The sequence below is a fragment of the Gadus macrocephalus genome, chromosome 19 (assembly GCF_031168955.1).
Source record: "Gadus macrocephalus chromosome 19, ASM3116895v1".
NCBI lineage: Eukaryota > Metazoa > Chordata > Actinopteri > Gadiformes > Gadidae > Gadus > Gadus macrocephalus.
Genome location: NC_082400.1, coordinates 2,779,380 through 2,793,743, shown reverse-complemented (window position 1 = coordinate 2,793,743; position 14,364 = coordinate 2,779,380). Strand labels below are relative to the sequence as shown.

The 14,364-nt window shown below is 45.8% G+C and overlaps 1 protein-coding gene across 1 annotated transcript in view; it reads left to right on the top strand.

The window, feature by feature from the left end:
* The window catches only part of nup188 (nucleoporin 188), a 30,737-nt gene that overhangs the window by 8,755 nt on the left and 7,618 nt on the right, over nt 1–14,364 (top strand). The window contains exons 15-32 of the mRNA XM_060038588.1: nt 51–177; nt 430–588; nt 1,409–1,535; nt 1,661–1,748; nt 2,832–2,908; nt 3,138–3,252; nt 3,672–3,792; nt 4,373–4,439; nt 4,596–4,721; nt 6,183–6,423; nt 7,211–7,417; nt 12,325–12,494; nt 12,687–12,756; nt 12,838–12,905; nt 13,093–13,288; nt 13,447–13,524; nt 13,607–13,692; nt 13,938–14,083. Of these exons, the coding sequence (XP_059894571.1) occupies nt 51–177; nt 430–588; nt 1,409–1,535; nt 1,661–1,748; nt 2,832–2,908; nt 3,138–3,252; nt 3,672–3,792; nt 4,373–4,439; nt 4,596–4,721; nt 6,183–6,423; nt 7,211–7,417; nt 12,325–12,494; nt 12,687–12,756; nt 12,838–12,905; nt 13,093–13,288; nt 13,447–13,524; nt 13,607–13,692; nt 13,938–14,083 (2,269 nt within the window). The remainder of the gene's footprint in view (nt 1–50; nt 178–429; nt 589–1,408; nt 1,536–1,660; nt 1,749–2,831; nt 2,909–3,137; nt 3,253–3,671; nt 3,793–4,372; nt 4,440–4,595; nt 4,722–6,182; nt 6,424–7,210; nt 7,418–12,324; nt 12,495–12,686; nt 12,757–12,837; nt 12,906–13,092; nt 13,289–13,446; nt 13,525–13,606; nt 13,693–13,937; nt 14,084–14,364) is intronic.

Below are 14,364 nucleotides of genomic sequence, written 5' to 3'. Positions count from 1 at the left end.
CAAATGTACAATGTTGAACAATATATTTTTTTCCTTTTATGTGGGGGCAGGTTTACACTTTTCTGGACAAGATGTCTTTCTACACGGAGGTGTACAAGCAGAAGCCCAACGAAATCATCTCCAAGGACGACGAGACACTCTGGAGGAGACAGATCCCCAAACTCCTCTACCCTCTTGGTAAGAAAAGGCCTTTACATCCATGGGCGGTGCAGTCTAGCTCCACGGTGGCCCTGTCTAGATCAGTGACTGTAGGTCAATGGTCATCCTCTGGGTTTGGGCCCTGAGGCTGCGGTACCGTTTCTCTAAACAGCATAACTATTACAGAATGCCAAACATAGTGGCCTCCGTTCCAGTACGCACTGGAATGACTCCAGGCTGGTGGAGGAGGTGGTTCACTCTCACTGATCCCTGGTCTGTCGCTGCCCCCAGGCTCCGGGCAGACCAACCTGCGGATGCCCCAGGGCGTTCTGGGCCAGGTGGTGATGGCGGGGGAGCAGGGCTACGTGGTGCGCTGGGACTACTCCTACAGCGCCTGGACCCTGTTCACCTGCGAGGTGGAGATGCTGCTGCACGTGGTGTCCACCGCAGGTACTGCTCGCATTCACACTTAATGGAAGATTTAATACCGTCTTTGAAGACTGAAAGGAGTCGTTCTGTTTTTTTACATACATTATACATGGACGTGTGAATTCTATCACTTTTGTGGCATTTTATAGGTCCCATGGCATGAAAATCATGGAGGAGGAAGGGATTGTTGCCCGCGATTGTGTATAATATGATATTATTTAGATATAGAGCTCCAGGTCTCCTGCCGGAGCACCCGGAGTGTTCTAGAACATTTACAGAACACGGCCAAAGGCTGTGTGCGCCTCGCCATTGCGATACATCCACTGTAACCAGAGCGCAGGGTACCTTGGCCACAAGCTGCTCAGGGCCATACCCCCACCCTCCTCCTTGACCCGCCTCTCTCCTCCTCATTTGCATTGAAGCAACAGACACCGAAACGGCGTTTTTGGGGAAAGCTCAATGTGCGACTGGCTCGTAGTGGATGTAATTCTGCACCACAGCTGAATTTCGGGAACGTCTTTAAATAATGTGTTAGGGGCCCACTAATATCTATATTAAAGCCTCCATAAAGTAAGATGCCATGGGACCTTTATGTAGTGATGAGCAACATGTATTGATGAGCAACATGCATAGACTGTTGATGATCCTCTCTTGACCAAGTAATGTATTGCTTTGTTTATAAAATCGTAGGGATCCTGGGGTCAAAAGTACCCCCACTGATGGGTCACAGGTCTGCCTGTATCTTCAACCTTAACTTGTTTATCTTTGCTTGTTGAAAATAGATATACAAGGATTGCCTTTGAGAAAATGAGGGCCATGGTTTTCTTTGTGTCCATGCTAGATGTTATCGCCCACTGTGAGCGGGTGAAGCCCATCCTGGATCTGGTCCATAAGATCATCAGCACGGACTGGACCGTGTCGGACTGTCTACTACCTCTGACCTCTCGCATTTACATGTTGCTGCAGAGGTGAGCCTGCTAGTCCATGTCTCATGACCCTGCATGCAGCAGGAGTACCTCCTTGGTGCTCTCCGGGAAATGGTTGGCTGCTGAAAGGATTTTACCTTTGTTGTTTTTCCATATATGGCTTTCAGGTTAACATCGGTTATTAACCCTCCGGTGGCCGTGATCGCTTCCTGTGTCAACTGCCTTATCGTGTTGGCTGCCAGGAACCCTGGGAAGGTGGGTGCTATGTGACACATGACAGCCGGTGCGGGGCTCTGAACTCAGCGTTGTACTGGATAGCACTAGTGCTTCCAACACAGTGAGGAACACGAACAATGTATTGTTTTTATTACCACAATAGTAAGAGAGGTGTGATTTAAAAAAAAACAAACAGTATATTAAATAAATTGACCATATAATAAAACTTGTATAACAGAATATTTTACTTAAATGTATGGAAATAATATTTAAATCACAAGTTCAGTGATTACAATGTAATTCTGCACATTATTTAAAGTATGATTGGTTAGTGAGACATGTGAAAGCTAGGGCTGGCCCGAATTATTCGAATATTCGAATACTCGTTCGGAAAATTAGTATTCGAAGCTTAAATCAGTATTCGGAGCTTCGTTTTTTTTTTTTTTTCACGTGATGTTACCAACGGCAAAGCGTCAGCGACACCAAGCAGAGAAGCGAGAGAGGTGGAGGAAGAATAGATATCTTGTTTCCCTTTACTTTATAACACGACATTAGCGGGATCTCTGGAGGAAAAGTAATACTTAAACCTTAGCTTAGTTGTTTGTTTACGTTCGCTGTACAGCGCCGCGCCAATCAACTGTGACTGGCTTGCTGCAGAGCGTGAGCGTCTTGGGAATACCCAGTCAATATAATGGATATAATATGGACACATAAGACGATCAATATTCTGTATTTGTTATGGATTTATTGTACAAATTCCCTGAAAAGATGCACGTTCCAGGATGAATTGAAAAGCTCCCGTAAGGGCTGAGATGGCAGAGAACAGCTGATTTGGAACGGAGCAACAGCTATTCGCTTTCACGGGGAAAAACTAAGGAACTTCAACCTACTTAGGCCTACTAATTAACGTTCAAAAGCTATTAAATCTTCAACAAAATATGCATGTACTGTCAAAATCGGTTCCAGGGAGTATATAGGGATTATTAATGTTGTTTTTGATGGTGTTTTTTTCTGGAACGAGTATTCGAATATTCGCTCGGAAAAACCAACGAGTATTCGAAGCTTGTAAAATGGCATTCGGGCCAGCCCTAGTGAAAGCAGCTCTGTGCTCCTGTCCTCCAGGTGTGGTCCAGTCTGCACCACACAGGCTTCCTGCCCTTCGCCTCCAGCCCGCTCACCAGCATGGCCCAGTCTATCAGGTACTGCTCGTGATGTCTGCTACTTGGCTCCTCTTGAAATGCTTGCTGCAGTATAACGGCTGTCATTTAACTGTAATAACAATAACTCCCTAAGTAATGTTTTCAGGTATTTAGTTATTTACGTTGGGTGATGTTTCTACTTCCACTGTTCTCTACTGTGGGCGGTGGTGTACATGTTTGTATGTGTGAAGTCTGTACTAAAATATACCCATATTTCCCCCCTCCCCAGTGCTGAGGGCATGAAGGCGGGTAACTATGGCAACCTGCTGGTGCAGATCGAGCAGCCCAGGGGAGAATACGCCGTCACCATCGCCTTCCTCCGTCTCATCACCACCCTGGTGAAGGTACTGCTGCTGCTTTTAAAATGACCCAGCAGTCCGTATACTGATACCTGGACACTTAATTCCAAATAAAATCAGGAATGATTATTTTTCATACTTTTTTAAATTTATTTTACCAGCAGTTAGTAAATAGTATCACAAGTGGAGGGTCCACCCAGGTGTATGATGGATGGATGGATGGATAGAGCTGCTTCTTTCTTTCACCTCTCTAGTGGACTGTACCAACTACTAGGTCTGTCTATCCACCACCATACGGGTGGACACTCCCACTTGTGACGTCAGAAGTGCATAGGTTAACATTACAACAAGGCACGCTTTTTTAAGAAATATCAAATCTCACTGCAATAACTTGTTAATGAAATTTTTATATATATATTTACATTTGGAATGAATAAATAATTTTTGTCTGCCCTCTGATTCAGGGTCAGCTGGGCAGCACCCAGAACAAGGGTCTCATCCCCTGCGTCCTGCTGGTGCTGAAGGAGATGCTTCCCACCTACCACAAGTGGCGCTACAACACATACGGCGTCCGGGAGAGGATAGGTGAGGGGCGACTGTTAAACCAACACCACTAAGTGGCTGATGTAGAGTTAAGGTGTAATACAGCCTAAAACACTTTGCCATTATTACAAAACATTGCTAAACCACGTACCCTGTTCCCTGTTCTCAGATTAATGTCCAGTTCCACTTTTCTTTTTTCACTGAATCCCTGCAGTCAGAGCACATTGTTGTAGCGATAAAAAACCTTCCGATAGTATGAATGTCTTAACATGTGTGCTACTGATCCAGGTGCACAAGCTAAAGAAGGAACAGCATAACTGTTTAACTACATGATATATTCTCTCAGTAGTCCTACTAAACCGGCTATTTTGGGATATTTTCTTATTGAATTAAATTATTGTACAACACGCATGGCCCATTAAGAAAAAGTCAGCGAGCCCCTTTTGGGTCCCGACCCTTCAGTTATGATCCAACGGTCTAAAGAAACTGAGTTTTTCGATGGCAAAGGGAAATAATACAAGTAACAGTATAATATGACCTGGGGTGCAAATCAGCAATAGAAGTCTTATTACACTGTTGACTGCTTTGATGTTGACATTCTGATGTATTGCGTTTGGTCCAGGGTGTCTTATCCTGGAGCTGGTCCATGCCATTCTGAATCTGAGTCCTGAAGGGGAGGACGCTGGCAGGTACATTGAGACCTGCTCAGGGACCTGCTTTGTTTCTAACTGATGCTCCATGTAGCGTTGACATTAGTTTGTGGTTCATTGGGGACATTTTACTGTTGGAAAATGTGTGTCTACAGCGATCTCTGAATTGATGTTCACACCTTTCCCTTCCTGCAGCACTCCCACTCTGCAGTCCCTGTGCATCTACAGCCTGGCCAACACGGAGGCGGGCCAGGCCGTGGTCAACATCATGGGCGTGGGGGTGGACACCATAGACATGGTCCTGGCTGCCCAGCCCAGCAGGTGAGGCCCGCCGACGGCTCCTAACCGGAGCATCCCGTCTCCATCCCTAAATGAAATTATACATGCCTTTTTATGTATCATATACGCATTTATCTTAATATATCACCAGTTTTATTGTCATTGAACAATCTTTTGCTCATGTTCTAAGTCTACATCCTATCTAGTGGAATGAATGAATGAATCCCGTCTCCATCCCTAAATGAAATTATGCATGCCTTTTTATATATCATATACGCATTTATCTTAATATATCACCAGTTTTATTGTCATTGAACAATCTTTTGCTCATGTTCTAAGTCTACATCCTATCTAGTGGAATGAATGAATTAATCCATTTGGGCTCCAGGATATAGTGAGGCTTGGTGTCGTGGTATTATCATATACCAGGGTATTGAGACATCCCCAAGGTGTGTCTCAATACCCTTGCATGACCATATACCAGGGTATTGAGACATCTCCAAGATGTGTTTCAATATCTAGGCATGACCATATACCAGGGTATTGAGACATCTCCAAGATGTGTCTCAATATCCTGGCATGACCATGTACTAGGGTATTGAGACATCTCCAAGGTGTGTCTCAATATCTTGGTATGACCAAATACCAGGGTATTGAGACATCCCCAAGGTGTGAGTCAATTCCCAAGTACAGCAATCCCCATTTAACTGGACTTTTCCCACATTTAATATTATTTTATGCTGTGTATTTGGTTTCGAAGCAGAATATTTAATTAAATGGTCTAAAATAAGGTATTTGCCATTGCATTGTTGTTGAGACTAAAATGATAGTTTGTCAACTAATTGTTAGTTGAAGTAACCGGCCCGGGTATGGGGAGTTTTACAAAATGACCCGGCATCAAAACTGAAAGGGACATTTATAGCAGCATAGCACTGTTGTGGTGCTTTATCAAAGTAATCAAACATCTCTATAGCAGTTTATGTAGTTTGAAAGTACATCTTGTTTTAAGACCGTTGGGCAGCTGCACTCCTATAGAGCCATCGTTTGGTCAATAGTTTGCCACACAAAGCACCACTATAGATATCACATTCCAAAGGCTGTTCAGAAGTGAATCCTGCTCTACAAAATTAAGAAAATAGGTGAACTGCATGGCCATGTGGCCATTACCATTTTATTAAACATGGCAGAAGATCTAAGTTAAGTCTTTAGGCGTGTGTTGTCCTTCCGCTGTGCCCGCTGCTGGACTCGGTGCTCCTTGGACAGTCTGTTGGGTGACCCGCTCTATGGCACTAATGTGACCTAGGAAGAACCCAAAGCCTGATGCCCATAGGCCTACTTTAGGCTGTAGGCATCCTTGGGCAAGATGATCAAACATGTTTCAATCCCTCAATGATCCAAACCTATGCTTATTAATTAAACCACCAAGTACCTGTGAGTAAGATGGGAACCCTTTCTCTTCAATGAACCACTATTTAAGTTAAAGCTTGTGTTTCTGGTCTCCAGCGGCGGTACCGAGGGCCCGGAGCAGATCCTGATCCAGACGGTGAAGCTGGCCTTCTCCGTCACCAACAACGTCATCCGCCTGAAGCCCCCCTCCGACGTGGCGTCCCCTCTGGAGCAGGCCCTCACCCAGCATGGTGGCCACGGCAACAACCTCATCGCCGTGCTGGCCAAGTACATCTACCACAAGCACGACCCCGCCCTGCCGCGCCTCGCCATCCAGCTGCTCAAGAGGCTCGCCACAGTAAGAGCCTCTCTTTAAGCAGTCTTAAGGTGGTCCTATTGGGGCAGGGAAGTGATGAGGGGGGTGGACTCCCAAGGGGCTTGGTTGGAGCGCCAATGCCCGCAGTCTGTGTAGAAATCCTTGAGGACCATGACTGCTAATTAATATCATTATTAATAAATGGACTCTGTTCGCTACTTTAGATGAAAGCGTCCACATAAAATTATTTAGGATGAGGTTTCCAACTTTCCGAGGTGCGGCTGGTGTCTTGTTAACCTGTCGGCATCCTTAACAAGCCTATACCTCATCAATCCTTATCTCAATGATGACATTTTTTCAACATAAGGTCTGCTAAACTGCACATTTGTGTGTTTTCATCTGTTCACAATCTACCGTAAAGGGCCTTTTTCATTTTACCATTTACATGGGAGTGGTCCAAATATGTGTGTCCGATCTTTTTCCCGCAAAACCATCTTTTTCCCGCAAAACCATGACACAAAACCATGGACTCCAAAATCCAGGGACAAACACAGGTCTGAATAAAGTACAGGGCTACTCGTATATGCTCAAACCCCCACTCTCCAGTGAGATGCTGGCTGGTTATTCCTATAGCTGATCACTGAAACAGTTGACATGTTAACGGTTTGGTGTAGCCTGTCTCAGTGACTGCGTCTAGTCCACCCTGGTCTTGTGCACCATGCTTTCTGACCCACGTGATCCGCTCCTGTAAGGCCGTTGTTATGGGGTTGACCACCCAGCCCTAATGTGTGTGTGTGTGTGTGTGTAATATCATTCGACTCCCTCCTAGGTGGCGCCCATGTCGGTGTACGCCTGCCTAGGCAGCGACGCGGCCGCCATCCGCGATGCCTTCCTGACGCGTCTGCAGAGCCGCACCGAGGACATGAGGATCAAGGTCATGATCCTGGAGTTCCTCACCGTTGCCGTGGAAACGCAGCCAGGCCTCATCGAGCTCTTCCTTAACCTGGAGGTGAAGGATGGTAGTGAGGGGTCAAAGGTGAGAATGCAAAGAAAAAAAAGACTAACAGAAAGAATATGAGCGAATATAGCGATGCAGTCGTCATGGTTTACATGTTCTTCGGAAGCAATGGTTGGCTTTCAAAGCCTGTAATGCATCTTTTTTAAGTAACAAATGGTTAATGTGCTTGTTAAATTGACACGGTTTAAAACCAGTTAACATCTGCCCATAATATCAATGTCCCGGTGAACTAATGCACGTCCCACCAAAACATACACAGGTACATTTATACTGGAGCTCTGGATGAACTCCTGATCCGGAGTTACCCTTTAGCACATGCAACACACAAGATGAGATAGGCCGTGTCACTAGGGCTACTGCCATTCAGCAAATACTTTGACACTAATCTTTTGTTATACTTAATATTGCATATAATATTTTGAATCTAGGTATGTTTTTATTTTCAGTATCACTACATAATTGCTATGTTCTGTAGGGCTGTCAAAACGAACTTCGCTATTCGAATATAATTCGAATTTTTAGAAAAGGAGAACATTCGAGTGCGGAAACTAACGTTCAAACTTTATTATTTATTTATTTTTAGCAAATTTTATTGACAAGTCAAGAATTACATTTAACTTTTGCCTAGCAACGACGCAAATTATGCTGTAAGTCGTTAAAGTACCACTCGACTGCGAGCAACATGAGCGCACACCTCCATTCAGTGCATTACTCGGAGTACGCAGAACAGTTAGCGGCTGAGGAAGAGCCACGGTCAAAACAGCCAAGAATAACATCGTTTTTGCCTCCCTCCTCATCTCGTTGTCTGCCAGCTGGGCGGCAAGAGACAATAACGAAAAAGCTGACTGAGTTTATCTGCAAAGATATGAGGCCAGTTAACATCTCGCAGGGGGACGGGTTTAAGGAGTTAATCCGCGAGATTGAGCCACGGTACACGATTCCCTCTCGTGGGACAATTACCAACAGAATTGTAAAGCTGTATGATACCACTAAAGAAAACATCCGTGAAATTATTAGTGGACAATCGATCGCCCTAACCACAGATAGATGGACATCAGTGGCCACGGACTCAAATGTGACGGTCACGGCACATTTCATAAACAAGGACTGGGAAATGAAGGATATCGTTCTCCAAACGACAGAATTAAAAAAAAGCCACACTACCGAGAATGTTGCCGAGGTCATAGATAACATCCTCCGAGAGTACAACGTCAGTCATGAGTCAGTTCTTGCCATCACTACAGACAACGCTGGTAACTACATTAACGCCGTGGAGGGTGTTAGATTTCAGCTTATTTCTAAACTGTTCGGACAGACTCTGCGTTGTGTATTTTCAGTCGTAGTAGTAATTCTTGAAGTCGAAATCAAAGCAGCTTGACAGGTTGGATTAGAGGGTTGAATAGATGGTTTATTCCAGGATGTAATACAGCGAGATACAGACTTGGGTTGAATAATCTATAGTGGACCCGGTGGTCGATGACTTGTTCCTTGGCTGTCGAACCCTCTTCTCGTCGAACCAAAGGGTTGGGACGAGTATAATACAAAAAGGGGATAGATGAATAACACGTGAACAGATGCACTCTCAGCCTTGATAAGGTATCTGGCCCTGGCCATGTCCCGGAGGACCAGGTTCAACCTACCCTGAGACATAACAATGGCAGAATGTTGGGAATAACACCTTGTATCAGTATGAGAGGCCCTGGCCTGTTCCTAGACTAGAAATGTGAACGAAAAGAGAGACACTAAAATACACCAACATTCTACATTCCTCACTCTTGATCATACTAAACGTAGTTTAAAGATCACCAACAAAAAGAGAATTCAGTGTATTTTCTGGTCACCCATTAATAATTAACTAAATCAATGAAAGAAAGCATAAAAGGCAAAAGACAAGTAAATTCAAATCATACGCAAGTAAACCAGGTGTAGGCCACTATAATAAAGAAAATAACAAACTCATTAGGTTACACATGATTAAACTAAAACAGATAAAATTTTTAAAGAATCAAGAAGGTCAACTGTCCAGGCCCCTCCCTCTGCTTGGCAGTGAAGCTCCACCATTCTTCAATAGCTTCCACTGTTCCCAGCAGAAGAAAGTGGTTCCGTTCCTCTAAACAAAATTAATGGCCTCAGTGGAAGGCCTAGCCTTAGAAACGTTGCGAAGTTTGGGGCACCAGACCTTGCGATGGGGTGGGCTCTCTAACACAGCCACCCTAAGGGGGGCTAACAAGATCGGGGCAGTCCCCGGGGGGGTCGGTCGGGGGCGGTCATTCGGTGAAACACACAGAGAGCTATCTTGACGACCACATAGAGCATAATAACGGGAAGGACAAACGGCTGTAAGATTTGGACTATCTGAGAAAACATGGACCCACCCAACCCACTTAGCCATCCTCCCAAAGACCAACCCGCCGTTTCCGACTTCAGCCTGGCCACATTATCATAGATGTCATGAACATAATTAGACACATTCGTAGACGCATCGGGGACGTATGTGCAACATCTCTGGTGTAAATGGCGCTTGATAAAGAAACAGTACCCTCCAAGATGCACAGCAAGGAAGTCCAATAGATACTGATGTTGGAAAATCATTGTTCTAAGCCCGTACAATTCATGATTAAGATCAGTCAGGCCATGGCTGGAATCGTTCGCTATAGCGTCAATAATATGTACTAAATCTCTAATCTCATCCAGAGCAATTGTGACGCCATAGTTTGGAATGATAGCAGCAAAGATTCTCTGAGTTGGAGTAGCAACTGCACGCTTAGATCTAATTGTAGCATTACTCTTCAAATGTTCCTCTGACACAATCTCCAAAGCAGGCACTATATAGGCGACATAACATGAACCACTCCAATTAGGAGGCAGATATGAATAAGCGTCCTGTCCACACACAAACATGTCCCATTTACGGCAGGTAAGGCATCAGTGGCAATCGTTTGGCCAGGTGAATCACCAGGAACGCGGGTTAACATGACATCATGTTTATAAGCTGCGACATACTCGGGGATGGTGAACGGGACAGCGAGGTAAGGATATACCTGAGATGAAGCTGGCATAAGCCCACAAACCCAACATGACTGCTCCCCTTTAGCCTTAGCTAACCCATGGGCAGTTTGTAAAAATGTGTTATCTTTGTGGATTACATCATGGCTGTCAAATGAACAATTTCCCCCTGTAAATAGATGGCACAACAACATCCCAAACAATACTGGTAACATCATGACTCAGTTGGTTTTGAGTAGCAGTTGCAACAGAGTTCTTTTCAAGTTGATGGATGGCCACCGCAGGTGTGATGGATGAGGATGAAAGTTCGTAGTAGGGCGTCAGGACGAACACTCCTAGGCAAAGAAAAAGTGCAGTATCAGTCATGGGGGAGGCATTGTCACAGCCTCCAACAGTAATAATAATCAACTATGGTTTGTAATTGTCATAATGATTCGATAAACAATGAAAAATGATCATACAAAAATTAATCGCTTGATTCGAAAATGGTTATATCAGTAATCAGTCATCATAGTTCTCAATAAACCTTGTGTGAATGATTGAACCTTTGTTCAAAAATAAAACAAAACAAACAAAGTTCTAAAGCTGAGCAGTTGTGTCAAGAAGGAACCAACATGAATTCTCAATTAGACAGGTGACAAAAGTCCTAAAAAACCTGCAAGTCACCAATCTCCCCTGCATGGCGCACACTATTAACCTGGCTGTGAGGAGGGGGCTGGGAGTGCGAGCTATTGAAACACCGCTCAGCAGACTTAAGGCCACAGCACTGCATTTTAACTGCATCAGCTTCTTCATTAAACATCATTGCTTGAATATTTCTGGCGTTATATCTTACCTATTTATATAAGTTTTGTATTGATTTGGTAAAACTTGTTGCAAATGTTACATAACAGATTTGGTTGACGCGCCCTCGAGTGGACGCGGGACGTAGGCCTAATAATAAGATGGTATCGGTGTATATAATGATATAATAATAAAAAAAAAACATTAAAATATTCGAATATTATTCAACATAAGAAGCATTATAAATTCGAATATGATTTGAGGGGAGGATTGACAGCCAATTGTTCTGCAGCAGTCTGGCTGCCCTTTACCGAAAGCTTAAAGAGTATGGGAGTACTTTCAACTAACGGATACCAAAGTCAGGTTTTCCTCTGTGGAAAATGTCAATTGATTATCACAACAGCAGCACTACCGCCTTAGCAAACCCCTGAAAAGAAAGCTTACAGGTGCTATTCTGGAGGTTGGGCCTTATTCTCCATCTCCTCTTTATCTCTTAATGATTCTTTATTTTGTCAAAGCTAGGAGAATCATCATGGTTAGTGTCAGCTCTAAGTCACCCCATATGCAGAGCAACAGCCGGTGGATCTGGACTCCTAGGAATGGGGAATGCCGCCCCAAAGTTCACCTTGAGGCTCAAGGTGTCCTCCACGCTAGTCTGAGTCTTCCTCATGTTGCTGTGGGCTCCAGGTGTTCTAGTCTGAGTCTTCCTCATGTTGCTGTGGCTCCAGGTGCTCTAGTCTGAGTCTTCCTCATGTTGCTGTGGGCTCCAGGTGTTGTAGTCTGAGTCTTCCTCATGTTGCTGTGGGCTCCAGGTGTTCTAGTCTGAGTCTTCCTCATGTTGCTGTGGCTCCAGGTGCTCTAGTCTGAGTCTTCCTCATGTTGCTGTGGGCTCTAGGTGTTGTAGTCTGAGTCTTCCTCATGTTGCTGTGGGCTCCAGGTGTTCTAGTCTGAGTCTTCCTCATGTTGCTGTGGGCTCCAGGTGTTGTAGTCTGAGTCTTCCTCATGTTGCTGTGGCTCCAGGTGATGTAGTCTGATAGTCTTCCTCATGTTGCTGTGGGCTCCAGGTGTTGTAGTCTGAGTCTTCCTCATGTTGCTCCAGGTGTTCTAGTCTGAGTCTTCCTCCCTGTGGTCCCCAGGAGTTCCTGCTGGGGGAGTGGAGCTGCCTGCAGGTGGTCTTGGACCTCATCGACTCCAAGCAGCAGGGGAAGTACTGGTGCCCGCCCCTGCTGCAGCGCGCTGCGCTGGCCTTTCTGCTGGCTCTCTGGCAGGACCGCCGCGACAGCGCCATCTCCGTCCTAAGGACAAAGTATGACTTCCTCTGTCAACCATGACATCTTCTTATAGATTTATGAATACCATTTTAGAATTTTGGGGATTCTAGTTTTCATTTTTCAGTTTGTTTATTTTAGTTTTATTAATTTTTTGGTCCTGCCCTTGTTGTTCAGAAAGACCAATATCCACTCTGGGATAAGTAAAGTACATTATACTTTTTTCACAGAGATAAGTTTTGGGAAAACCTGACGACTCCTCTTTTTGGGACCCTCCCCTCTCCCTCAGAAATGACCGAGGTAAGGCTGTGGCTGGTCAGATGTACACTGAGTAATGATTCAGACGGTTTGTCAGTACAATGAACTCCTCTTCCCCTACAGTACTGTGTTCTGGAGACGTGTGCGTTCGTCATGAAGATCATCGGCCTTGAAATCTATTACGTTGTCAGGTAAGTTCATATATTTGTGTTCATCGCTTGGCTGCTGATGTATGCTTGTTCTATATTCTAATACAGGCTGCATTATATATGTGTGAACATTATAGTACCTTTTTAAATATTCAGTAGTAAGTAAAAGAAGATAGTGTGCAAATGGCGGTAGGATCTGGATTAATACCAAGTGGCTTCACGTGTCCAGCGGCTCCTTGGAGCCGTCTCTGAAGGACGCGCTGCAGAGGTTCTCCAGCGGGCGGCGCTATGAGTACTGGTCCCAGTACGTCAAGGCCCTGGTGGCGCACATCTCGGAGACGGAGGAGGAGGGCGTGCGCTCGTTCCCCGAGACCCAAATGCTCATCTCCGCCTGGCGCATGCTGCTCATCCTGTCCACCTCGCACGTAGGTCCAGGGGGGGGGGGGGGGGGGGGGGGGTGGGTGTGTGTGTGTGTGTGTGTGTGTGTGTGTGTGTGTGTGTGTGTGTGTGTGTGTGTGTGTGTGTGTGTGTGTGTGTGTGTGTGTGTGTCAGATTTCTAAATGCATACGTGTGTGATCCTCAGTCTGACGTGATGCAGCTGACGGAGGAGTCGGTGAAGCTGAAGCTCTTCATGGACGTCCTGGACGGAACCAAAGCTGCTGTGAGTGGGCGGAGCCAACAGGGGTCCTCTTTATTCATTGGTTTACCTCCTCTGGTCCTAACGGCTGCTCCTCCTCCTCTAGCTGCTGGTGCCCCGGTCTCTGCCCTGTCTGCGGCTGGGCTCCATGATGGCCACGCTGCTCCTCATTCTCCTCAAGCAGTGGAGAAGGTGAGCAGAAAGAAACATCAATCCAACCGGCCAAACATCAACCCTATAGTAACCGCCCAGCCCCACCCCATGGCACAGTCCCCTGTGTAGGCTGCTGGGGTAGGAAGGCCCTTTAGTGTTGGACTACCATGCATTATCCTCTCAATTGACTTTCCATGTGTGTTAGGATGGTGGATGTGGGCAACGTTGTGTTGCTGATTAGTCCCTTTTATGATCCAATTTAAACGTTGCTGCTGTCCCTGTAGTGTGGTGGCCACGGCCCCGGACATCCTCACCCCCCTGGCCCTGGTGCTGGAGAGCGTTCTGCAGGCCGACCAGCAGCTGATGGAGAGGACGAAGGCCAAGGTCTTCTCAGCACTCATATCTGTGCTGCAGATCCAGGGACTCAACGGTGAGCGGCCTGCCAGCGCTTTGAAACGTGGCCTCCCATTCACCCGATCATGCACACATGCATACACAGACAGCGGTGGCAACCATGCAAGGCGACAGTCAGATCGTCAGGAACCGTCAGGGTGACGCGTCTCGCTCAGGGACACCTAGACGCACGGCTAGCAGGAGCCGGGGGTTCCTGTTAGCAACCTTCTGGTGACCTGCCAACCCGCTCTACCTCCTTAACCACATGCTGCCATGCTACTGGATCCTCCCAGGGCTCCAGAGTGCGCCTAATTTGGG